Here is a 27,292-nt window from a genome sequence, read left to right on the forward strand (position 1 = left end):
TAAAGTGTTGAACTTCATCAATTATTGTATAACATCATGGATTTGAATTCTTGTTAGTGTGATTTATTAACGATAATTTCAGTTGAGCTAGCTATCTGTCAGGGAAAAAAAACATCAGAAAGTCCAACTCAGCAAGCTGTTTTTGGAGCTAGAAGTGCCCATATTTGAACACAAGGGGTGGGACTACTGGAGTTTGAAGGGTCAGAGGCACCTTTAACCCTTTAACTACCCCACTAAGAGGAACCTGATGAGTAACTCAACCATATGGTCAAACAGGCAGTTAAAGGGTTAAGGGAGTCATGAGGGCGCTAATGCTAAATGCTAACTTAATGACTCTTTAAAGTGTTGAACTTCATCGACCAATGTATAATATCATGGTTTTGAATTCTTCTTAGTGCAACCTGTGAAGTGTAATTACAGTCGAGCTAACTGTCTGTCAGGGGGAAAAAAATATAGGTTTCCAGAAAGTCCAACTCGGCAAGCTATCAATCACACCTGTCAATCAACACCTGATATGGCCTTACATCGATGTGCTATATTCGACCTGAGAGCTAATTAAATGAAAGGGAGGACTGCTTGAGGATTAATTAAGGTGTAAAAATAAAATGAGCCAGCCCAGAATGTCTCTGAAGAACGACTATCTGAGTTTTTTTAGAGCTGCATCTAGTGGCTGTTAGTGGTATTACACTTATCCAATGCTTAAACCTCTTGTGACCCGGCAGCTTTACTTAAAAAAATAAATAAATGCTGTCCACCTTAAAGGATATTCCATAAAAAAATTAAATATAAATCTGAAGAAAAAAAACAAAAAAAAAACTGTTGCATTTAGCTGTTTCCAATCAAGACAATTATTTAACCCTTTATTGGGCAAGTGTCTTTTGGTCATTTCTGCATACATTACAAGACAGTGACAGCAGCAGTTCCAGTGAGTCAACAATCTGAGGTCCAATGTGGTCTCCAGGGTCTGTAAGGTCCACCTCTGCATGAACAGTGAGTGGACCTGCTTTGTTAGGTACCATGAAGTAATGGTACTAATGTAAGGAATGATGTTCAAAGGGGTCATGTGGATGTGGACAGGGGTCTGGATCAGTGCTTATGTTGGTCTAATGTTCTAAAATACATGTTCCTGTCACCTTTCATGTGTTCTTCTTGTATTTATTTATTTATTTATTTATTTATTTTTGGTACAAACTTCTTGGATTATTTATTTATTTATTTATTTATAATGAATCATTTTTAGTTTTACTTTCGAAATCAGAACAACAAGAAACTACAAGTCACCAGAAAAAAAAAAACAAATAAAACAATATGCAAAAACCAAAACAAACAAAAAAGACAATAGCCACGAGGGAAAAAAAAGGAAAAAACTGATAGATGACAATAGACAAGAACCAAGACAATAGACAAAAATCTCAAGAGAAAAAAAAAGAAAAAAGACACAATATACATATACGTGTATACACACACACACACATGCATTAGAAGACAAAAGATAAAAGACAAAACCAAAAGTACCAACAAAAGTACCGATATCTATCTATCTATCTGTCTATCTATCTATCTGTCTATCTATCTATCTGTCTGTCTGTCTGTCTAGTCTCATTGAAAATTATATATATATATATATATATATATATATATATATACAGTCTACTCTCGTTATACCGCCAACTTCCGTTCACGGCCAAATTGGCGGTATAGCGAAAATGGCGTTACAACGGGTTGCGTCCATAATGTGCATGTCTTTACTATATGATGTCTATGCTGCCTTCGTTAACCCGTTCTAATTACGTTTCTAAATAAATCTTGATTCTGTTATGTTGTACGGCAGGGATTGGCAACCTTTAACACTCAAAGAGCCATTTCGACCCGGTTTCCACGGAAAAGACAACACTGGGTGCCGCACCTCGGAGGTGCCACGGTGGCGCACCTCGGAGGTGCCGCGCCGCGCCGCTTGCGGTATAACGGTCGGGAAATCAATGGTATAAGTGTTGTTTGTGCATGGAACTGGGCTGGCGGATGGCGATAAGCGGAAATGGCGGTATAACGGCGGGCGGTTTAACGAGAGTAGACTGTATATATATATATATATATATATATATTTTTTTTTATAGGTAATTTGATTGTTTTAATACATGAAAATATTCTTTATTAAACAGTAAAAAGTCAAAAAATATGGAAAATCTCATGTAAATTTAGGGCAAAAAACTGTATTTTAAATATGGAAAATTACTGTATTTTTATGAGATGGTTATTTTTTGTTATTTAACAATATTTTTTTGGCACCCCTGCTGCTGGAATAATACCGTTTTTGTTTTTTGATTTTTTTTTTACAGTATATGCATTTCTTAGTTGTGCTGGCAAATAAGTAAATAAATAAATAAATAACTCAAAGAAAGAAATATATTCATAAACAACAGTGAACATATGATGACAATTAATAACCCTCATCCCTGTATCTTGTGAAAACCATGTTCTTATGAGTGTTTTTGAAGCTAAAGCACTGTATAAGTGTTAAACTGAGGGTCTTCTTTGTGCCTCAGCCTCTTCTCGTCTCCTGTTAACGTGAACTGGAGTCTTCACAACAGTCTGACCAGTTAATCTACTGGGCGCCTCCACTAAGCTGCTTATCTCATCATTTACATCAGCACCGCTCACCTTCCGATCTAAACCTGCCTTCGGTCGACTCTTTCCGCGGGAACTATTTTAACGTGGTGACCCCCGCGCTCGCCACTCGCGCTGCCCTCTACCTCACCTCCCCTCGACTTCCTCTAATCCGCCATAATTACTTGTGTGTTTGCATGGCAACAGTGTTCAGATGAATTGCGCTCGGATGCTCTGCGGTGCTTCATGGCCCCTGAGTGATAACCGTCGACTATAAAGGCTCGTGTTGGTCCTTTCAGACGCCTGAGCTAACAGCGCTAAGCCTCCCTCGGTGGCGCAGATGCTTCACTGTTTTATTTGCTTTGGCTGGAACCTCAGCTTTGAGTTGCAGAAACCAAAACTCTGTGAAATATAAAACACAATAAAGACATTCATGTGTTAAAACTGACACTCCTGACTTTAGTTCATTTCAATATTTGAAAAAACTTTTGCAAAAATACTGAAGTGAAAATTGCGGGTACTTGGGTAAAAAAAAAAAATATTTCAGGGGGTTCTCCACTGTAAAAAGTTCAAAAATTCTACATGAGCCCCCCCCCACCCCCACCCCCAAGCTTTGGTAACATTTTAAGAACACTTTCATTTTATTTTAGTCAGGATGAGTTTATTTTAGTAATTAAGTCAATATTTTTTGTCGATGAAAGGTTCATTTATTCATTAAGAACCACTTCAATTATTTTTCTTGTCAATGAAAGCACTTTTCAGTTTATATTTTGCACAAAATTTACGCATAAAGATTTTTATGTTAACATTTTAATATATATATATTGTTTGTTTACGAAGTTTTGAAAATAAAAACAGACACCTTTGGTACAGGAACAAACTTTGCCCCATTTTTTCAATCAAAAATGCAGAAGTGAGAGGTGGGCGGACTTGGCAAAAAAAAAAGAAAAGAAAAATTCAGAAGGCACCTCACCGTAAAAAGTTCAAAAATTCTACATGAGCCCCCCCCAAGCTTCGGTAACATTTTAAGAACAGTTTCATTTTATTTTAGTCAGGATGAGTTTAATTTAGAAATTATGTAATGTTTTTTGTTGATGAAAGGTTCATTTATTCATTAAGGACCAATTCAATTATTTTTGTTATCAATGAAAGCACTTTTCAGTTTATTTTCGCACAAAATTTACTTAGAAAGATTTTTTATATTAACATTTTAAAGTATATTTTGTTTGCTTTCAAAGTTTTGAAAATAAAAACAGACACCTTTGGCACAGGAACAAACTTTGTCCCATTTTTTCAACCAAAAATACTGAAGAGAGAATTTGGGGTACTTGGAAAAAAAAAAAAAGAAATTTCAGCGGGTACTCCACTGTAAAAAGTTCAAAAATTTAAGATGAGTCCCTCCCCTCCCTCAAGCTTTGGTAACATTTTGAGTACATATCTCTTTTATATTATTCAGGACGAGTTTATTTTAGTCATTAAGTAAATACTTTTGTTAATGAACGGTTGATTTATTAATTCAGGACCAATTCAATTATTTACACAATCAAAAAAAGCACTTTTCAGTTTATATTTTGCAGAAAATTTACTCATAAAGATTTTTAATGTTAACATTTTAAAATATATGTTGTTTATTTACAAAGATTTGAAAATAAAAAAAGACACCTTTGGCACAGGAACAAACTTTGCCCCATTTTTTATCATTCAAAAATGCAGAAGTGAGAGGTGGGGGTACTTGGAAAAAAAAATTTAAAAAATTCAGCGGGTACTCCACTGTAAAAAGTTAAAAAATTGAAGATGAGTCCCTCCCCCAAACTTTGGTAACATTTTAAGAACACTTTTATTTTATAATATTCAAGATGAGTTTATTTGAGTAATTAAGTAAATATTTTTTGTTGATGAAAGGTTTATTGATTCACTAACAACCAATTCATTTATTTTTCTTACCAGTGAAGGCACTTTTCAGTTTATATTTTGCACATAATGTACTTATGAAGATTTTTATGTTCATATATTACAGTTAAATATATGTTGTTTGTTTACAAAGTTTTGAAAATAAAAACAGATACATTTGGCACAGGAATAAACTTTGTCCCATTTTTTCAGTCAAAAATACTAAAGTGAGAATTGAGGGTACTTGAGTGAAAAACAACAACAAAAAAATTATTTCAGGGGGTTCTCCACTGTAAAATGTTCAAAAAATCAAGTTGAGTCCCTCCCCAAACTTTGGTAACACTTGAGGAACATTTCTATTTTATATTATTCAAAATGACTGTCTGAGTAGATAAGTAATTATTTTTTGTTGATGAAAGGTTCATTTATTCACTAAGGACCAATTTATTTATTTTTCTTATCAATGAAATAGGACGCTTCTCAGTTTATATTTTGCACACAAAATTCACTTACAGACTTTTGTTATTTTTAATATGTTACAGTTAAATATATGTTACTTGTTTACAGCGTTTTGAAAATAAAGACACACACCTTTGGCACAGGAACAAATTTTGCCTAGTTTTTTTCCAATCAAAAATACTGAAACGAGAGTTGGAGGTACTTGGCTAAAAACTATATTTCAAGGGGTACCCCACTGTAAAAAGTTCAAAAATTCAAGATGAGCCCCCCCTAAACTTTAGTAACATTTTAAGAACAGCTCTATTTTATATTATTAAAATGAGTTTATTTGAGTAATTAAGTCATTATTTTTGGTTGATGAAAGGTTCATTTATTCATTAATGACCATTTCATTTATTTTTGTTATCATTGTAAAAGGGCACTTTTCAGTTTATATTTTGCACACAAAATTTACATATAAAGCTTTTTTTTTTTTTTTTTTTTTTTTTTTTTTTAATGTACAATGTTAAATATATGTTGTGTGTTTACAAAGTTTTGAAAATAAAAATACACAACTTTGGCACAGGAACAAATTTTGGCCCTTTTTTTTTTTTTCAGAATTAGCGGTACTTGGCGTAAAAAAATACATATATTTCAGGGGGTACTCCACTGTAAAAAGTTTGAGAATCCCTGTTTTAGACAATGTGTGTGCATGTATCAGCCTTTGTGTTGTGTGTGTGAACGGCCAACAAAATAATTCTTCCATCTGTATCTCACGGCGGTAAATGCGACTGCAACAGCTAACAGGCCTAATCATCTTTATATGTTGGCGTTATTACCTGTTTTACTAATGAGGTAAGTGTCATGGTTGGAAGCGTGTGCCGTCCCTGCAGGTGCAAAAACTGTAAAAAATGTTATCGTGGGTTTTATACTGTGTTAACATCCACATCAGGTAATTAAAATTAAAATGCTCATTATTCTAAAAGTTACACTCAGTATCCGACATGAACAAAACCAAACCATTTTACACTTTACATTTGCCGGTATGATGTAAAAGTGTTTTTTGTTCCATCAAGAAATGTATGTGTTAATTACTTTCCAATCCAACCAGTTTGAAGTGCGGTGTTAAAAACTGCCATGTTTTCACTTCCTTATGTACATGATGACAGTTTGTGGAGGAGCAGGGGTGGAGTTAGGTGTTTGGTACCACGACGTAAGCTTTCTGCAGCTTTAACGGGACGTATTTATGCATTGGATTTAATATTTAATTCATGACTGATCATATGAGTGTCTTCATGGATTTTCCCATAGATTTTTTTTTTTATTTCTGATGACTTGTAGTTTCTTGTGATTTTGTAAGTAAAAATAAAAATGATTAATAATTATAGATAGATAGATAGATAGATAGATAGATAGATAGATAGATAGATAGATAGATAGATAGATAGATAGATAGATAGATAGATAGATAGATAGATATCGGTACTTTCGTTGTTTGGTTTTGTCTTTCATCTTTTTTAATCTGATTTGTCTACTGTACATTTATTTTAGTTTTTTTTTTTTCAGTCCAGTCTTTGTTTTTTGTTTGTCTTCTAACGTGTGTGTGTGTGTGTGTGTGTGTGTGTGTGTGTGTGTGTATATATATATACACATATGTATATTTAGTCTATTGTCTTTTTCTTTCTTTGTTTTTTTCTCATGATTTTTGTCTATTGTCTTGGTTCTTATCTATTGTTATCTATGAGGTTGTTTTTTGTTTTTTTTCCCTCGTGGCTATTGTTTTTTTTTGTTTGTTTGTTTGTTTGTTTGTTTTGGTTTTTCTTTTTGTTTTTTTTCTGAGGGGCTATTGTTTTTGTTTGTTTTGGTTTTTCCTTTTGTTTTTTGCTTTTTCTTTTTTTTTTTTTTATTTCTGGTGACTTGTAGTTTCTTGTTGTGATTTTGTAAGTTAAAATAAAAAAGGTTAATAATTAAAAATACATACATGCATACATACATGGATGGATAGATAGACAGACAGACAGATGGATAGATAGACAGACAGACAGACAGACAGACAGACAGACAGACAGACAGACAGATAGATAGATAGATAGATAGAGTTAAGTTTTTTGAGTTATGACGAATGAATTAATCTCCTCAGACCCAGGAAAGTAAAGTTTTAGGCTTTTTTTTTTAATTAACCATTTTATAGGACACTCATGGAAAAACTCTGAAATTCAACATTTCAACCATAGTATGTTATTGGAGGGCATAACAAGACTTTATAAGTTTTGTAAAAAAAAAAAAAAATAATAATAATAATTTATTGTTATGTAGAAAATCAAGGTCAGTGAAGCTACCATATTTGGTTTCTTACCCATAAATTACATAGATAGATAGACATTGTCAAAGAGATGGCATAGAAAATGCTTCAGTTTATTTTTATATATTTCAACTCGATGCTAAATCATTATTAAAATTATTATTATTATGATAAACTTCATTTCGAATGTAAGTAGGATTAAAATTAGGGCTGTCCAAATTAACGCGTTAACGCAAATTAATCCATCATCATGATTAATCTGGGATAAAGGATAAAGCAGTTCAGAAGATGAATGAATGAAAGAATGAATGAACGAATGAATGAATGAACAAATGAATGATAGTATTTTAATGCTATTTTTGAACCATTGCATACCTGTGTGTGTGTGTGTGTGTGTGTGTGTGTGTGAGAGAGAGAGAGAGAGAGAGAGAGAGAGAGAGAGAGAGAGAGAGAGAGAGAGGACAGAAAATGCTTCAGTTTATTTTCACTTATTTCGACTTGATGCTGAATCATTATTAAAATCATTATTATTATGATAAACTTCATTTTGAATGTAAATAGGATTAAAATTAAGGCTGTCAAAATTAATGTGTTAACGTGGATTAACCCATCATCATGATTAATCTGATTAAAAATTTTAACTCCATTAACCCATCTGCAGCACAATGACTCTGGTGGATTATCTGTGTATTGCATGTATCTAATTGTATACATCAGGTTTTTCAAGAATAAAAAATATCACACTGATCATGTGGAGGGCTTCAAAACTCAGGTGTCAAATATGATACATTGGGCATTATAGGGTTAAGATTACTGATATTATTTTAGTACCAAACCTTTGCCCATAGGTAGCACCCCCCACGACCCTAGTGAGGATAAAGTGGTTCAGACGATGAATGAATGAATGAATGAAAGTATTTTAATGCTATTTTTGAACCATTGCATACGGACGACTCTTATATGTGTCTTGGCTCTTTTCTGAGGAACACTTAATTGCTGGTTGCTGATTTTTCGTAAAAGCTGCCTTTATCTTGAACTTAAAAGGATGTAAACAACTCCATGTCAAGTCCTTTCAACAGTCCTCTGAAAGGGGAAAATGGTGTTCCATAGTGTTTGTGCTTGAACGCTTTGACTTGCATACATTAGCCTGTCAACACTACTTGTTAAAAATCACTGCTTTGTGTTTATTTTGTGCTCTTTTAAACCGACGCCTCTTTTTTTTTTTGTTGGTCCAAACTTGCGAGGATAACTTAATTACTATCACTCTGTTACATGGATGGGTTTTGATTTTCCTGCAGTTATTCAAGGATATTAAAGCATCAACTTCAGTCCTATGCTCAAAGGAAGCGGATGTTTAATTCTCATAATCCTTGGACACAGAGGGTAGATTTTCCTCAGATTTATGTCTTATCTCCGATAACGCTCGACTTAAATGAAAGTTTAGGGCTGCTCTTAAGATGAATAGGGTATCGCGGAGGTTTTCAAAACACTATTTGCCGCAGACACGCATTGACTGCCGAGTGTCGAGTGTTACTAATGATGATTCTCTCGGGGCAAAACACTATCTGCCAATTTTCAATGCGATGTGGCTGTAATTTTCCCCCTGATTGCACTCTGGTCATGACAAATATTCCACATATTTAAATATCCACTGAGTGCTGAGAATCTGCATCTGTGGCAGAAACGCACACTAGGCTTCCCTTTTTTTTGGCCAAATATTTTTTTTATTGAGCAATTATTTTTACATCAGTTCATCCAGTGGTTTCCAACTTTTTTTTGCCTCGTGACCCCATTTTAACATCACAAATTTCGCCCCAGACATTCAAAACTGAGACTTTTTTTGCTAAAATTAATTTGTTTTTGATCATGTAATAGTTTACTACACTGTGTTGCACATAAATGTTAATTTTAGACGACATTTAGTCTATATAATGTCTCTGTCATGTAATCAGAGTAACTTATATGCATGTATTACATGTATTTGAGTAGGTATTTATAAGCACTTTAACATTATGTAGAACAAAATTTGGGGAGATAACATTTTTAGGTGAAAAATGCCGAATTACTGCTCAGTAACGTGAACTTGAAACGATCATCAATTTTTTAAGCTTTACGCAAACATTCAAAACATGCGGTTCTCGACAGAAATTGATATCAAGCAGAACAAAACCTTTTAGATCAGTGGTTCCCAACCTTTTTTGGCTCATGACCCCATTTTAACATCACAAATTTCACCCCAGACATTCATAATGGAGACTTTTTTTGTTAAAATTAATTTGTTTTTGATCATGTAATAGTTTGCTACACTGTGTTGCAAATAAATGTTGATTTTAGACTACATTTAGTCTATACAGTGTCTCTGTCATGTAATCAGAGTAACTTATATGCATGTATTACATGTATTTGAGTAGGTATTTATAAGCACTTTAACATTATGTAGAGCAAAATTTGGGGAGATAGCATTTTTAGGTGGAAAATGTCAAATTACTTTGAGGTTTTGTTACCTCCACCAGGAGGTGTTGTGATTGCTTTGCTTTGTGTTTGTGCGTGTTTGTTTGTTTGTTCGTTTGTTTGTTAGCATTATAACTCAAAAAGTTATGGAAGGATTTTCATGAAATTTTCAGGAAATGTTGATACTGGCACAAGGAAGAAATGATAAAACTTTGGTGGTGATCGGGGGTGGGGGGCCCCACTGATCAGCCATGGTGGAGGTCTGCGCTCTCCAACTGCTTTTCTTGTTCTTCTTGATGTCAATTTCTGTGAAGAACCACATGTTTTGAATGTTTGCGTAAAGCTTTAAAAAAGTGATGATCGTTTCAAGTTCACTTTGTTACTGAGTAGTAATTTGACATTTTTCACCTAAAAATTTTATGTCCCCAAATTTTGAAACAATCATCAGTTTTTTAAGCTTTACGCAAACATTGAAAACATGCAGTTCTTGACAGAAACTGATATTAAGTAGGACAAAACCTTTTACATCAGTGGTTCTCAACCTTTTTTTACCTCGTGACCCCATGTTAACATCACAAATTTCACCCCAGACAGACATTCAAAACTGAGACTTTTTTTTTTTTTTGCTAAAATTAATTTGTTTTTGATCCTGTAATTGTTTACTATACTGTGTTGCAAATAAATGTTAATTTTAGACAACATTTAGTCTGTAATATATAATGTCTCTATCATGTAATGAGTATTTGAGTAGGTATTTATAAGCACTTCAACATTATGGATAACAAAGTTTCGTTTCTGAGACATAAACATTTGAATATTGGTCATTTTAAGGAAAAAAATGAATTTTGAGCAAAAAAAATTAGAAAATTGTATTTTTGTCAGGATAAAACTGAATTCCTATTTACATTTTTGACTCTTTCTTATTTATAAACAGTAACAATGTACTCAAAATCACAATATAAAATAATAATAACAACAATAATAATAAACAGCTCTAAGATATCCCATCATTCCATAAAATGTCAGGGGAATCCACATTAAACTTTACACATTTACATGAATACATTCTTCAATTGCTTTTTTGTTTTGACAGCGGGTCACCAGCAATACTTTTATACACTGGAAAAAAAAGATTCAGGTAAAAACAGCTCCTATAAACTAAAGTGTTCGAATTTAGTGTGACCTCCCTTTGAACTGAACACGTCTTTAACCCTTTTTTTAATACATGTTTTTATTGATTTCCCAGGAAGTACAATGTGTAATAAACAATAACACACATTCCTTTCTTTTTTCCCCCCCCCTTTCCAGGAACAAAAGTACAATAAAAATACAATAATACTTTATTTTACAATGTCTTCAACCCTCACATTGTTCAGACAATATGAGATTTATGGCATTAATTTTCAGACGGTTTTTACCAGGTTTCATTCAGCACATGTCAGATGTTTGTAATTGTTTGTGCTGTTTCTTGTCATGGGGTCAGAGGTCACAGCAAATAGAGACTATAACCTTTAACACAAATTTAGTTCAGTTGTTCTGTGCACATATTTACTATATTTTCTTTTCAGTTGGTTGACCCCCCCCCCACACACACACACAGGGTCCTTACGTTTAACACCCCTTCTGTAGACGCTTCAGTCATTTCCATGTAATTCTTTTTCTGATGGAAATAATGTCCGCTGATGCAACATGGGGGGGGGGGGGGGGGGCAGGTATCCTCATACCCATTTATTTTATTTATTTAGTTATTTCGAACATGCAAAGCATAAAAAAAAACCAAAGCAAAATAAGACAAAACAACATAACATTTAAATGAACAGAATCTATCTTCAAGTACGTGCAAGTCTGAATTTTGCATGGTCGAAAAGACGGAGGAAGAAGTATAAACTTATTTAACCCTCCAGTATCCGGTCCAGCAAGGTCCTTACTAACCACAAAGTGTGCCTTTTTCGCACACTTGTGGAATAATGTCAAAAAAATTTTCACACAGTTTGTTTTTAATTCTTTTACACTTTTTTCTATTTCATCAACTTGAGCCGTAAATAAAAATACCAAATACTCAATAATTGTCACATTTTTTAACCCTTTAAATGCCATGTTTGTAATGTAAATAAACCATTTTTTTGGATACAAAAAACAGAAAAAATTAAGTTTTTTCAATATACTACATAAAAAATGGATCACATTATTTGATTTTTGCAGCAACATTGGTTAATTTGCATTATTATTTTTGGCACCAGGTCAAATGTTTAAAAATACTAGCATCTGTCACCAAGTGAGTGAAAAATGAACACCTATAAATCAAACTATTAAATATTATATATTAATTTATTTTTCTGCTCTAATTTGATTTTATTTTTGTAAATCAAGGTCAGTCCTAATCATACATATCAAATGGAAGAAATAGTGCGTTTTTAGCACACTTGGGAGACAGATGCTAGTCTTGTAATTTTCTTTTGTTTACACTGTGCAAATTTTAGTTGGTAGCCAGAATTTTAAAGGCCATGCAAAAATGAACAACTTTTGAATTCTAACCTTATTTAAACTGTGAAAAATAATATGAAGTTTTTTTTTAAAACGAAGTGCAAAGTGTGCCTAAAAGGCGCACCCGGAGGGTTAATCCCACCCACCCCCCAAAAAAAAAAAAAAAAGAAAAAATCCTGTCAACGATGTTCAGACAGCAGATCTGCCATCGCTGCTTTACATTTACATCCTTCTTTTCTTGCTAGCTCCATTACCAACATAGATGCAGCCTTTTATTTTTTGTCTCAGAATAGAAAAAAAAACATCAAACAGCAGCAAAGTTCTTCTTCTCTTTTTCCTCTGTTTTTTTTTCCTTCTTACAATGAAGCAGACGCTGTTGAGGGATTTGTCTGTTATCCTCTGATTCCTGTCATTATTCACCTGTAATTCAGGTTTTTTTCTTTTTTTTTCCTCAGTAATACAAACATCAGAGCGGTCTAATTCCCATTTGTCTGCTCCGCTCTGCTGAGAAAACCTTCTTCATTTTGCTTTTCTTTGAATGGCATGATATTTATTTACTTTCATGTCCATATTTGGTCATTCTGTCTATTCCAGAGAAAGAAACGCTGAATAAATTCCACTGTTTACCCATAATCCTACACTACAAATGGCATATACCAGGGGTCAAACTCATCTTAGTCCAGGGGCCACATATGACCCAATTTGACCTCAGGTGGGTGGGACCAGTAAATAGAAAAATAATCTACTTATTTTTAACCAATACAGACACAGTTCTACCTTTGTGGCAGTTTCCAAATGATATTTTCACCCTATTTAACCTTTCTTAAGTGATTTATCAGCATTTATTATAATATTATCCTCTGTATTTTGCTTTTTTTTTCAGTGAAAATCAGGCATTTTCCTGTATTTAATTCACTAATCATGTAGATGTTCATTAAAGCTCTGATTAAAGTTCAGAGTTATTGGATAAAAAATGGAGAAAACTTAAGAAAACGTGACTTTTTCAGTCAAATCTATCATTACCTGTACGTAAAATTTGATTAAGTAGATATTAATTAAGTAAATGTTCATGAAAACTCACAGTAAATTCAAAGGTTATTATATCAGAAACAGAGAAAACTAAGGAAAATGGGACTTTATCAGTAAAATCTATCATTGCCTGTACATAAAATCAAGTGTCTCCATCCACTGTCATTGATCCAACTCCATGGGTTTTACTGGTGAATCAATGTTGTAGAAGATGTCGGTGTTTCCATGGAAACTACGGAGCCTCTGAACGTCCAAATGGGTCATACCTGATGGCCATGAAAAGATGACAAACTGTATTTTACACCAATTATTTACATGTATTGATAGGATTAGTGGATCAACAGGTATTAAACAGTTTAGATTAGTAGATGGTTTTGGTCGCTGGTGGCTGTTTGGGTCTTTATGGGTTAAATGCAACAGAGTTAAAATGCAAAAAATAATGAATAACCTGAACAATGCGAAATTAGGCTGGATGTCAATGTGAGGTCTGAGTGTTGGTCTAAAGTTCAAAAAGTGATGTTCTCATCACCTTATGTGTATTTTTCTTCTATTTTTTAATTTACTTCTTGGATTTTTTTTTTTTTTTTTTTTTTTCGTTACTTATGGTTAAGGAACCAAATATGGTAACTTCATTAACCTTGATTTTCTACATAGCAATCAAAATTTTCACAAAAGTAATGCATTCCTGTTATGTCCTCCAATAACACACTAAGGTTGAAATTTAAAATTTCAGATTTTTTTTTTTTTTTTTTTTAATTTACTTCTTGGATTTTTTTTTTTTTTCCACTTAAGGTTAAGGAACTAAATATGGTAACTTCACTGACCTTGATTTTCTACATAGCAATCAAAATTTTCACAAAAGTAATGCATTCCTGTTATGTCCTCCAATAACACACTAAGGTTGAAATTTAAAATTTCAGATTTTTTTTTTTTTTTTTTTAATTTACTTCTTGGATTTTTTTTTTTTCCACTTAAGGTTAAGGAACTAAATATGGTAACTTCACTGACCTTGATTTTCTACATAGCAATCAAAAAATGTGAAACAAAATTCACAAAAGTAATACAGTCTTGTTGTGTCCTCCAGTAACACAGTAAGGTTGAAAATTTGAATTTCAGGTTTTTGTTTTTTTTTTTCTTGGCATTTTATTTATTTATTTATTTTGCCACTTAAGTGTAAGGAACCAAATATGGTAACTTCATTAATCTTGATTTTCTAAATAATAATAATAAAAAAGGAAAAAAATCACAAAAGTAATACATTCTTGTTATGTCCCCTAATAACACAGTAAGGTTGCAGTTTTTAATTTCAGATTTATTTAATTTTTTTTTATTTACTTATTGATAGTGTTTTTTATTTGTTATTTATTTATTTGTTTTTGCCACTTAAGGGTAAAGAACCAAATATGGTAACTTCATTAACCTTGATTTTCTACATAACAATAAAAAAAATGGGGGAAAAAAAATCACAAAAGTAATACATTCTTATTATGTCCTCCAATCACAAAGTATGGTTGAAATTTTTTATTTAAGATTTTTTTTTTTAAATTTACTTCTTGGATTGTATTTTTTATTTTTATTTATTTGTTTGTTTTTGCCACTTAAGGGTAAGGAACCTAATATGGTAACTTCACTGACCTTGGTTTTCTATGCAACAAAAAAAAAAAAAAAATTTTTCACAAAAGTAATACATTTCTATTTCTATAAGTATTTCTATGAGTTCTCTATAAAGGGCTACTTACATTTCACATCATTTTGTCCTTGTCTGAATTTCTCCAATTATTCTTGACCCACTGGTTTTGAGGCTTTTTTTATTTTTTACATTTTTTTAATCTCAACATGACCATGTAGGAGGTATGTTTTGGACCAGGGCAAACGGAGCTGAAAGCGTCCATTGTCATGTATTGATTATCCCATTAAGGTCATTTACTCAGTGACCACTCGGCCATTTGCTGATGGAGTCGGTCAGTCAGTCAATCACTGGGCTGGTGTTTGTGCTGTGGTCAGACTCTGGCTGAATGAAGCTCTTTGTCTGTGTTTACATGCACGCTGACATTCCAGCCTTAAAGCAGGAGTTCATGTGTTGTGTAAATACCTCCATGTGCTGCTCTGTGTGGAACCTTGGTTTTGGTCGGAATCAGTGGATTCATGATCGTAAATCAGTCCTTCATTCTCGAAGTTCTGGTGGGAAAATTTCACAGACATGCGTTTGTCGTAATCCTAGCATTAGAGTTACAACACATGCCTTAGATGTGTTTGGTTTGGTTTCGCTGCTACAGTTGTTTGTAAAATCCACTTTTCATGCCCATCAAACTACACATCTGAACTGCAGACATACGAATCACAAAGAACCAGACTGTTCCTGATTACAAACATCTTTATGTTGAATGATTCTGTTCTTCGTCCAAATAGGAATATGTGAAGTAAACAAAGTCTGCCTTCTTTTCCATCACCATCTTTACCCCACCCCCCAAAGGGGAGGCAAGGGGTATTGTTTGTGGTTCAGTTTGTTTGCTGTTAACACTTGAGCACTCTGAACACTCCAGAATAGTTCTCATTAAATTTTGGGAAAAGTAGGTCAAAGTTCAAATTTTTAATATATTTAAATTTTTAAAAAAAAATTTACCATGTACTTATAATGGGTGAAAATTCAAATGTATGTAGCAGCAAAACTATTGGTTGAATTCATACAAAACTTGGTTCATAGATTGCCAGTAACATAGAGTAGATGTCATTACATTTTGGGAAAAGTAGGTCAAAGTTACAATTTTTTAGAAATTTTTTTAAATCTTTTTTTTTTTTTTTTCCCATTTATTTATAATGGGCGAAAATTCAAATGTATGTAGCAGCAAAACTATTTGGTGAATTCATACAAAAATGGGTTTATAGATTGCCAGTGATGTAGAATAGATGTCATTACATTTTGGGAAAAGTGGGTCAAAGATTCAATTTTAAATGAATTTTTTTTTATTCTTTTTTTTTTTCCCCATTTACTTATAATGGGCGAAATTTCAAATGTATGCAGCAGCAAAACTATTGGTTCAATTCATATCAAATTGGGTTTATAGATTGCCAGTGACCCAGAATAGATCTGATTACATTTTGAGAAAAGTAGGTCAAAGTTTCAATTTTTTAGGCATTTTTTAAAATCTTTTTTTCCCCATTTACTTATAATGGGCGAAAATTCAAATTTATGTAGCTGCAAAACTATTGGGTGAATTCATACAAAATTTGGATTGTAGATTACCAGTGGCATAGAATAGATGTCATTACATTTTAGGAAAAGTAGGTCAAAGTTTAAATTTTTTAGGAATTTAAAAAAAAAACAAAACATTTACTTATAAAGGGCGAAATGTCATGTTTGTTTCAATTTACTTCAAACTTGGCACATATATAGAGGCAGTTGATATGCTGACGTCACCACACGCATAGACATGATGACATCAGCTGATCGATGCCAAAATAAGATACAATATGTGTGAGGGATGGGGTTTGTTGTACCTGGAACCACTTGCTTTTTAATGAAACTTTTATTTAACCCAGTGTTTGTCAGTGGGGACAGTGCCACCCCCAGGGGCCGTCGGGACCCTGTGGGTGGGCGTTTGGAATGCAAAAGCTGAGAGGGGGGTGCTGAGACCAGAATAGGTGGTGTTAATCTGTATAACTATTAACATCTATCAGGATGTTATGTCAGTGGTGAATCCCCCCACTGCAATATGGTATGTTGTGGCACTTATTAAGCTCTGCACCCAACCCCCCTGGTCTTCGGTGGTAATGTCCATCACAACCCCCCGCCCCCGGTTGTGAGGGGGACAAATCCGGGCTCATGATGATGTAAAGAGGCGTTGGTTCAAAAAAGGTTGAGAACCACTGATTTAACCCATAAAGACCCAGTGCTACTTTTCTGTCAGTTCCCATATGACTTTTTCTCTCTAATTAACCCTTCTTAAGCCATTTATCACCATTTATTTTAATATTATCCTCTTTATTTGCATTTTTTCAGTGGAAATGAGTTATTTTGCTATATTTAATTCACTTATATTGTAGATGTTCATAAAAGCTCAAATTAAAGTCGAGGGTTTTTATATCAAAAATTGAGAAAACTGAGGAAAAAGTGACTTTTTCTGCAAATCTATCATTAACTGAACATAAAACAAGTGTCTCCATCCACTGTCACTGATCCAACTCAATGGGTTTTACTGGTGCATCAGCGTTGTAGAAGATGACGGTGTTTCCATGGTAACTACGGAGCCCCTGAACGTCCAAATGGGTCAAATCTGATGACCGTGAAAAGACGAAAAACTGTATTTTACACCAATTATTTACATGTACTGATAGGATTAGTGGATCAGTAGGTATTAAACAGTTTAGATCAGTAGATGGTTTTGGTTTGTGGTGGATGTTTGGGTCTTTATGGGTTAAAACAGTACGATATTTTAGATTTCACACATTAAATTACTTCCCGATTTCATTTAAAACATGTCATGCTTTAGTTAGTGTTTAAGTTGTCATTTAAACATAATATTTCTGCTTTTTCTGCGGTAAAGGATGTGAATACTTTTACATCTAATTCCAGTAAAAGATGAGTTCTCTCTTTCACTTCACTGATCCATTCATTCCAGATGATGTGCTGTGTTTTGACGGTGGAAGAGTCAGTTAAAAAAAAAAAAAAATGGAGATGTTATGGGACTTAATGAATATTTCTACGTTTGGTTCCGGGGGAAACATCAAACTCGTCCTATGGGCTTTGAGCTGAAAAAGTTTGGGAACAGCTGTAGGAACATTTGTCATTTTCTACAGAAGTGTAACTTATTCAGACAGTTTTACAAGTTTGACACTAGAGGTTATTCTGTGGTTATGACAAATTTTTATCACTGATTTATTAACAAAAAAAAAAAAAAGACTGGTTTTGTCGCAGTTAAGTAAATGTTAAATTAAAATGTTTGGATCAAATGAAACATAAACCTTCTGTTAAATGTGGAGAAACTTTGTTAGAGCTAATCTGTTTTCATCAGGCAGTTTTTAATGGAAAACCAACTTCTGGAAATGAAATCTGGTCACGTAGAATCTAAACTATCAGTAAAATATATTAAGTATCATAGTGGTTTCCAAGATTCAAAGCATTTATTTTCATGTTTACAGTAAACAAACAACTTTCCCTGTTCAATGATAAAAACTTGCTTTTTGTCAAGAAATTTAGTCATAAGTTAAATACTGCATCTGTACTACAAAAAGGAAACGGACTCTGTGTGTGCGTCTCGGGCATCACACAAAATTCGTACAGAGCTGACTGCTGCAGTTTGGCGTATTTATGTATTTTTGGTCAAGGAACAGACTAGCGAAAATGGCAAGTTGGTAGGACCAATATTATGGGAAATATTAGTAATTTTGGAACACAATATCCTTATAATCATGTTGCTATGCCCAGAATCATAGAATCACAGAATTGAAGTGGGTCACCTAGCAACATATAAACAATAGGGCCACGTTGCCATGGTGTCTGAAACAGGCACGCCATCTGAGAGGTTATTTAACTGAAAATGCCAGTGGAATTTACCAAAAAAGTACAGACGAACTAAATATAGACTCACATTTTTCCCAAAGTTTAGTTCTCCCCAGCATAAAAACAACCACATCCAGAACCCGTCTTTCCCCACGGGTCAACATGCTGGTATGCATTTGTTAATGTAAATTTAAAAATATTAACCCATAAAGACCCAAACATCTACTGCTGATCAAAACCATCTACTGATCTAAACTGTTTAATACCTGTTGATCCACAAATTCTATCAATACATGTAAATAATTGGTGTAAAATGCAGTTTGCCGTCTTTTCGTGGTCATTAGATATGACCCATTTGGATGGTCACAGTCTCCGTAGTTACTGTGGAAACACAGTCATCTTCGATAACATTGATACATCAGTAAAACCTGTGGAGTTTAATAAATGACAGTGGATGGAGACACTTGTTTTATGTTGCAGAATGATCTCATGAAATCATGTTGTATGTGACGCCAATTTATTGCATTTGGCGTGGTATATGTACGCATTTTCATCCTTTCACATTTCACGTTACTCACTAACTGCTAACCCAAACCACTAATCGCGCTAATAGCACGCTATTTCACACGGCGTAAATATAAATGCTGAAAGCTTATGATGTGTAGCTTATGAAGTGGCGTGTTATCTGTGCGCAATTCATGATATCACGTGTATGTTCAGTTAATGATTGATTTGCTTAAAAAGTCACTTTTTCTTAGTTTTTATCTATTTCTGATGTAATAACCCTCAACTTTACTTTAAGCTTTTATGAACATCTACATAATTAGTGAATTAACCCTTTCATGCACGAATTATGAGAACCTTAATCAAAATTTTTTCCTGAGTGTTTTTATTCCTCTTTAGGCATGAAAAAAACAATGCAATTGAAAATTTTCTTCTGAAAAAAAAAAAAAAAAAAAAAAAAAAATACAAAGAATTTAAAAAAATTTAAAAAAAAATAAATAAATAAATAGTAATGAAAAACGAATCTTATGAACCTATTTTTTATGAAGTTGCAAAAATTTCCACTCAGCTGGATACCACATGTTTAATTTTTGACGCACAGAAACATGTATTTACTGATAAATTGTGAGAAAACTATGGGGAGGGCTTGTGATTCTGGGGGTTTATGGTCAGGAGAGATCTACATAATGTTACCAATTCATGTCAGAAAAGGTATGTAGTGTCTTAAAACTTTAATAAAGATATATGTAAAAAAATAAATAAATAAATAAATAAATCCTTGAATATACAGGACAACAGCCATAGAATAGCTGTCCACTGTAGTGACCAGTGTGCATGAAAGGGTTAAATATAATAAAATACCTGAAAAAACACAAAACACAGAGTATATTATTATAATAAATGATCATAAATCACATTTGAAAGGTTAAATATAGAGAAAAAATAATTTGGGAAGTATCACAAAAGTAGCACTGGGTCTTTATGAGTTAATGCATGCACTTGTAAAAGACATTTACGAGATTCTTATGTGAACTGAATATTTTCAAGTACTAATAACTAACCTTTTCATGCATGACGTCTACATTTGTGGACACATCGTTTCTAAAGGGTTCTAAAGGCAGTATTCTCCAAACCACATGGGGGCAGTCTCTATAGACCCACAGCAATACAATGAAAAAAAAGGATCATCTTAGTTTTAGAATTTGGACTGCTCTGTGATCTCATAAAGTTAACCTCCTAAAATTCAGCTATGGGTTTTCTGTCCACATCTGTGCACAAGAGTTTCACAGCTTTATAAAAAAATAAAAATTTAATTAAACAAAAAACAAAAACTGTCCACCGCAAAGAACATTCCATAAAAATCATTTTAAAATGCATCTGAAAAACTATTACATCATGATGTTTCCAATATAGACAGTTATTTAATTAAAACAATCCAAAACTTGTACTTTCCTAGGTCTCAGGAGGTTAAATATCTTAATTATAAAATTTATATATATATATATATATATATATATATATATATATATATATATATATATATATATATATATATGTGTGTGTGTGTGTGTGTGTGTATATATATATATATATATATATATATGTGTATATATAAAATAATAACAATCAAAATGCATTTCAACCTTAGCCTAATTTTAGTGATAAAATCAATCTAAAAGAAATCTAGGTTTTTTGTTTTCATAATTCATGCATGAAAGGGTTAATAATAATCATTTCCTACAGTTCAGGTTCTTTTTCTAACTTCCAAAATTAGCTCATATAAATGCTGAATTTAAAATATAATTATTCTTTAACGTGGTCTCTTTCACTCGTAGATTTATCTGAAATGCGTTGTTGACGTCTTCTAGTGTGTGCGAGGTGTTTTAGCATGAGCAGAAATCCCGAATGAATATTTGAAGAGTTTATTTCTCCAAACAAAAGGCACAGATAATGTCATCAGAGTGAATCAGACCAGGATGTGTTTGGATAAAGAGAAATGAGAAAAGACGATCTACAATAGAGCAAATATTTGACAGCAGTACAGAATAGTGTTAGAGTCCGACGGGAATAAAGTCCATTATATGTTTTCAGCTGAAGGCTAAATTTGTTTTTTCTCTTTGACAGGAAAAAAAACAACACAAAATAAAAATTCACCTTAAAAAATTAAATCCTGTTCATAATCCTGATGTCTTTTGGTAGATATATTTACATGTTTATGTTTATATTCACGTCGGGGGTGGGGACTTATATTTAAAAAGACAATAGATATGTACACATTGTATGATGCATTCATGTGATGCTGTTGAAAATCCACAAATAAAATAAATAAATAAATAAATCAACACAAATCATTTAAATAATATGAACATGTCATGTGTGGAGATAAATATAAAAATAGTTGTCAACTTCTCATTAGGCTACGTTCGTTCACACTGCCGGTCTAAATGCTTATTTCTGATTTTTTGCTGAAATCCGATTTTTTTTTTTTTTTTTTTTTTTTTGTGCTTGGTTGTTCACATTTTAACTTATATGTAACTCATATGAACAGTCTATGGTCCTGAACATAAAAGTAATTTGAAATGACTGATAGGTAGAATTAATTATGTGAAAAATCAAGGTCAGTGAAATTACCATATTTGGTTACTTGCCCTTAACCTCCTAGGACCCACTGTCCACATTTGTGGACTAGAGTTTCACAACTTTATACAAAAAAAAAAAAGAAAAGAAAACTGTCCACCACAAAGGATGTTCCATAAAAATTGTAAAAACTGCATCTGAAAAAACTGTTGCATCCTGATGTTTCCAATATAGGCACTTATTTAATAAAAAAACAAAAAAGCTTGTACTTTGCTGACATTTCCTGGGTCTTAGGAGGTTAAGTGGCAAAAAATCAAAACAAAACCAAGAAGTAAATACAAAAAAATACAAGAAAAACACATGTAAGGTGAAAGGAACATGTATTTTAGAACATTAGCCCAACATACCCCCCCACCACCACCACCCCTACCACACACACACACACACACACACACACACACACACACGCAATATTATATATGATTTATAGCTGCAAGATATGATATAAAGGGGTTCCAGGTCATATTAACCCTTTATAGGGCAATCACAGAAATACTTTGAAATTAATAATTTCAGCCTTACTGTGTTATTGGAGGACATAACAAGACTTTATTACTTTTCTGAAATTGTTAAAAAAGATTTTTATTGTCGTTTAGAAAATCAAAGTCAATGAAGTTACCATATTTGGTTCCTTACCTGTAAGTGGCCAAAACAAAACCAGGAAGTATACATAAAAAACACAAGAAAATCACATGTAAGGTGAAAGGAACATGTATTTTAGAACATTAGACCAACATCAGCGCTGATCCAGACCCCTGTCCACATCCACATGATCCCTTTGAACATCATTCCTTACATTAGTACCATTACTTCATGGTACCTAACAAAGCAGGTCCACTCACTGTTCATGCAGAGGTGGACCTTACAGACCCTGGAGACCACATTGGACTTGAGATTGTTGACTCACTGGAACTGTAGCTGTCACTGTTTTGTAATGTATGCGGAAATTCCCAAAAATAGTCACTTGCCCAATAAAGGGTAAAGAGACGGAATAGAACAAGTAGAACATCCGAGGCCTGTTTTCCATCTGAAATGGCTGCATAGTTTTCCATCATCAGTCCGTACTTTCTGATGCTACTTCACACTTGGGAATATCCGGGAAGTCGTCAGGGATCAGTCAAGTGAGTTAAATGTTTGCTTTGTCAAAAGTCACCCACAGGTGTTTCCATCTCTATTTAACCCATAAAGACCCAGAGCTACTTTTGTGACAGTTCCCAAATGAATTTTTCTCCCAATTTAAGGTTTCTTAAGTGATTTTTCACCATTTATTATGATATTATCCTCAGTATTTTGCATTTTCTACTGTAAATCATGTATTTCCCTATATTTAATTTCCTGTATTTAATTTAAATGTTCATATCAAAACAGAAAAAAGTGAATTTTTCAGCAAATATGTCATTAATTGAACATAAACCAAGGCTACGTTCAGACTGCAGGCAAATCTGGCTTAAATCTGATTTTTTTGCCCATTTTTTGCCCAAAAAAAAAAAAAAAAATTGTGCATTAAGACCTGCTGTCTGAACGTAGCCCAAGTGTGTCCATCCACTGTCATTGATCCAACTCCATGGGTTTTACTGGTGAATCAGTGTTGTAGAAGATGATGATGTTTCCACGGTAACGATGGAGCCTCTGAACGTCCAAATGGATCATATCTGATGACCGTGAAAAGACGACAAACTGTATTTTACACTTTCACTGATCATGTAGATGTTCATAAAAGCTCAGATTAAAGTTAAGTGTCATAACATCAGAAACAGAGAAAAATGAAGAAAATGTAACTTTTTCAACAACATTATCATTATTATTATCATTACCTGAACATAAACCAAGTGTCTCCATCCACTGTTGTTGATCCAACTCCATGGGTTTTACTGGTGAATCAATGTTGTAGAAGATAGTGGTGTTTCCATGGTAACTATTAGAGCCCATGAACATCCATACAGGTCATATCTAAAGACCATGAAAAGATGACAAACTGTATTTTACACTAATTATTTACATGTATTTATGGGATGAGTGGATCCACAGGTATTAAACAGTTTAGATCAGTAGATGGTTTTGGTCTGTGGTGGATGTTTGGGTCTTTATGGGTTAAAACAGTACGGTATTTTAGAATTCACACATTAAATTACTTTCCCATTTCCTTTAAAACACGTCATGCTTTAGTAAGTATTTAACCCTTTCATGCATACTGATCACTACAGTGGACAGTTCTTCTCCAGCTGTTCTCTTGTATATTCATGGGTTTTGTTGGTTTAGTTCCATATCAGCCAACACAGTGGCTGTTTATGCACCATCCCATTCACTGATATACAGACCATTACTTTCACTTTGCTGTTCTTCATAAAGCTGATCTGCACGAACATGTTTGAGTGTAAATCACCTGTTATTTGTTAGACATAAAGGTTTTTTTGGGGTTTTTTTTTTTTTGCATGTTAATTCCATGACATGAGTAATAACTAGGACTAGAATATGTAAAAATGTGAGAAAACATCAGATTTGCAGCATTTGCAGCATTTTTATTTCATTGTTTTCATATTACTTTCTTACAGAACAGGATTAGGACCACGGGACTTTAAACTCAGAATTCTGACTTTAAACTCAGAATTCTGCTTTTTTTCCTCAGAATTCTGACTTTTTTTTGTCAGAATTCTGACTTTTTTTTGTCAGAATTCTGACTTTTTTTGTCAGAATTCTGACTTTTTTCTCAGAATTCTGACCTTAAAGTCCGAATTTTGACGTTAATCTCCGAATTCTAACTTTTTTCTCAGAATTCTGACTTTTTTTTTCTCATAACAATAATAATAATAAGAGATACATATTGGACCTCAGTTTATTGTATTTTTTTCCAGTGACCCTGATCCTCTTCTGTACTTTCTGATATTGGGCTTTAAACACGTTTCTTTTCTTCAAAAATTAAATGGATAGACATTTTTGTAATTCCATGAAAAAAAAATTGATCGCATTGGGTTTTTTTTTTTTTTTGTTTTTTTTTTCATGTGTAAGGAGGAATAAAAACACTCAAGAAAAAAAATCTTTACTAAGGTTCTTGTAATTCATGCATGAAAGGGTTAAGTTTTGGTTTTGGTCACTGGTGGATGTTTGGGTCTTTATGGGTTAATGGGTTATTTCCAGAAAAAGGTAAAAAAAAAACAAATCACCTCAATCAAGCAGCCCAACTACACACATGACGAACGCTCATGCAAACCCAGCTGAAGTCGTCCCAGTTTGCGGTGGTTAATTTTTAATTTTCTCTTCTTTATGGTACTGTGTTGTTTTCTGTCTGACTTCTACGCTTCTCTGTGTTTCATCTTTCATCTTCCGTGTCTTTGTCGCCTCTTAAAGACATTTTAAGTGTCTCATGCTTCCACTCTTTTCTTTTGCTTCCCTTTCTACCGACACCGGTCACCAAAGCCCCCCCCCCCCCCCCTTCCATGATCACCATGAGATCTTCAGTCAAAATTCTCTTCTCACCTGTCATTCTGTCTCTCTCTCTTTCTCTGTCTTTCTCTCTCTCTCTGTCTGTCTCACTTTCATTCTCTCTCTCTTATATTTTGGCTGCTCACTCCTCACACACCTTTCGCCTTTCTTGTCTCCAGAACTCTGGCCACAAGGACTGTGATGTCCAGTATGCGGAGCTGGATACTGCAGCTTTGGCCTCCTCTCCCAGCCCACGAAGCTCTGCTCACACTGGCCCTGGGGACCTTGTCGAGTATGCAACCATCCAGCCTAGCTCACACTAGCGCATGCCATTATAGGCCTTTCCCCTCAGACTTTGGCCTCAAGGTACACAGACTGACGCTCTCCTTGCCCTTCATTCATTCCCCCTTTCACATGCACCGACCTCCCTTTTTTATGCTCCACATGGTTCCCTTGTCTACCTTCGTCTTTAGTCTTGGACGTCTTTTTTTTTTTATTTCCCTCCCCCCATTGCTCTGCAGAAAGTCTGATTGAGCCGGTAGATATTTTTTCAGGTTTATTATTTCTACACAATGTACTGTAGCAATCATGTCAGAGATGTGCGGGTCTTCAGCACAACAGAGACACAATGAAAACCTCGCCGACTCAACCGCAAGATATCGTAAGATCTTTGGCTCTATTATTTCCAGAGAATGTCCAGTAAAAAGACCGTCCACAGTTTTACAGTAACGTGTCTTCTTCCTCCTTTCTTTCAGCCTCTTTACGCATGAATCCTGATCGTAGATAGTGTCTGCCATGTAAAGCTCAACATTCCCTACTAATGTCAGTAGTAATGGAGATATGGCTGCATGAGTCTTTTGCATGAACTTCTTAGAGGAATGCCGGATCGCATTGCGTGCATTTGCATTAACAAACTGTAGCTGTAGGTCCATGCATGAAGTAGAATTCTGCAGTTGTTCTCACTGTATGATGGAAAATGACAGTTTAAGGGATGTTTTACCAATGCTAATGTATGATGACATGTATATATGTATGTTCTTCAGTAGCCAATGCTGCTGAAATGATTAACACTTTCCAGGTGCTGCTGTTGCGTTGAATGAGGACGTCCAGCTTTTATGGCAAAACTGAGAAATGAAGGTCAATGTTGCCAAAGGTTTTGAGCAGTGTTGGGCAGTCTTAAACTACATGGAGTTGAACTACATAGTTAAACTACATTTGGCTGTAACTTGCTGGGAGTTAAACTACATTCATATTTTCTGCCATGTCAAGTAGTTCAAATACTTTTTGGGTATTTTTTTTTTTTGTAGTTTCTCTACTAAATTTGCAAACTACAATTTTGGGCAATACATAAAATTAAGGGCTTTTTTTTTTATTTATTTTTATTAGCTTACCAGCCAACAGGCTGTAAGCTACTGTCGTCATGCAGCGTCCGTCGTCGTCGTCTGTTGTTGTCTGTTGACCATTACAAAACTTTCAATCGTCTTCTTCTCCGAAACTACAGTTCTGATTGACTTCAAACTTGGTATACAGCTTCTGTATGATGATGTCAACAAAACGTGTTGAAATTATTTCGATCCGGATCTGATTCTGGATTTGGTGCCACCTTGAAAAATTTCCCCATTATAACAGATAGGAAGTGGAGGGATCCAATAAATCAGTTAGTATCAATGATATCAAGTTGGAATTTGAATTTTTTACAGATCTGATTGGAATATGACCAAAACATGGTCTATTTCTGTAATAGAATAAATACACAGAACTGGGTGATAATAAATGGCATCTGGATACATTTCCCAAAGCTTTTAATTTGGCTGATAAGCTACAGGGCCATTGGTCCTATTTTTAGTAATAATATAAATTGTGTTTCACCATTGAATGCAAGACAGTCTAGTTTTCTTTCATCCTGAATTACTTTGAAGGCATGATCATGTCATGACATCACAGCCAATACTGCCTCTGATTGGCTCGCCCTGGCAGCACTCGAATGCTTCGCAATCATTACTAGCATCGCAAGGTCGTCACCACGATGGACA

The 27,292-nt window shown here is 33.9% G+C and overlaps 1 protein-coding gene across 6 annotated transcripts in view; it reads left to right on the forward strand.

Annotated features, from left to right (window-relative positions):
* nectin1b (nectin cell adhesion molecule 1b) overlaps window positions 1–27,292 on the forward strand; it is a 518,119-nt gene that overhangs the window by 439,687 nt on the left and 51,140 nt on the right. For 2 of the 6 annotated variants that reach the window (XM_030152344.1, XM_030152347.1), the window contains exon 10: window positions 25,439–25,551. The exons of 2 other annotated variants lie outside the window; for them this stretch is intronic. In XM_030152344.1, the coding sequence (XP_030008204.1) occupies window positions 25,439–25,551 (113 nt within the window). Of the gene's footprint in view, window positions 1–25,438; window positions 25,626–27,292 lie in introns of all 6 variants that reach the window. 2 more of the 6 variants (XM_030152345.1, XM_030152346.1) reach the window with 1 other exon arrangement.

The sequence above is a fragment of the Sphaeramia orbicularis genome, chromosome 13, assembly GCF_902148855.1.
Source record: "Sphaeramia orbicularis chromosome 13, fSphaOr1.1, whole genome shotgun sequence".
Taxonomy (NCBI): domain Eukaryota; kingdom Metazoa; phylum Chordata; class Actinopteri; order Kurtiformes; family Apogonidae; genus Sphaeramia; species Sphaeramia orbicularis.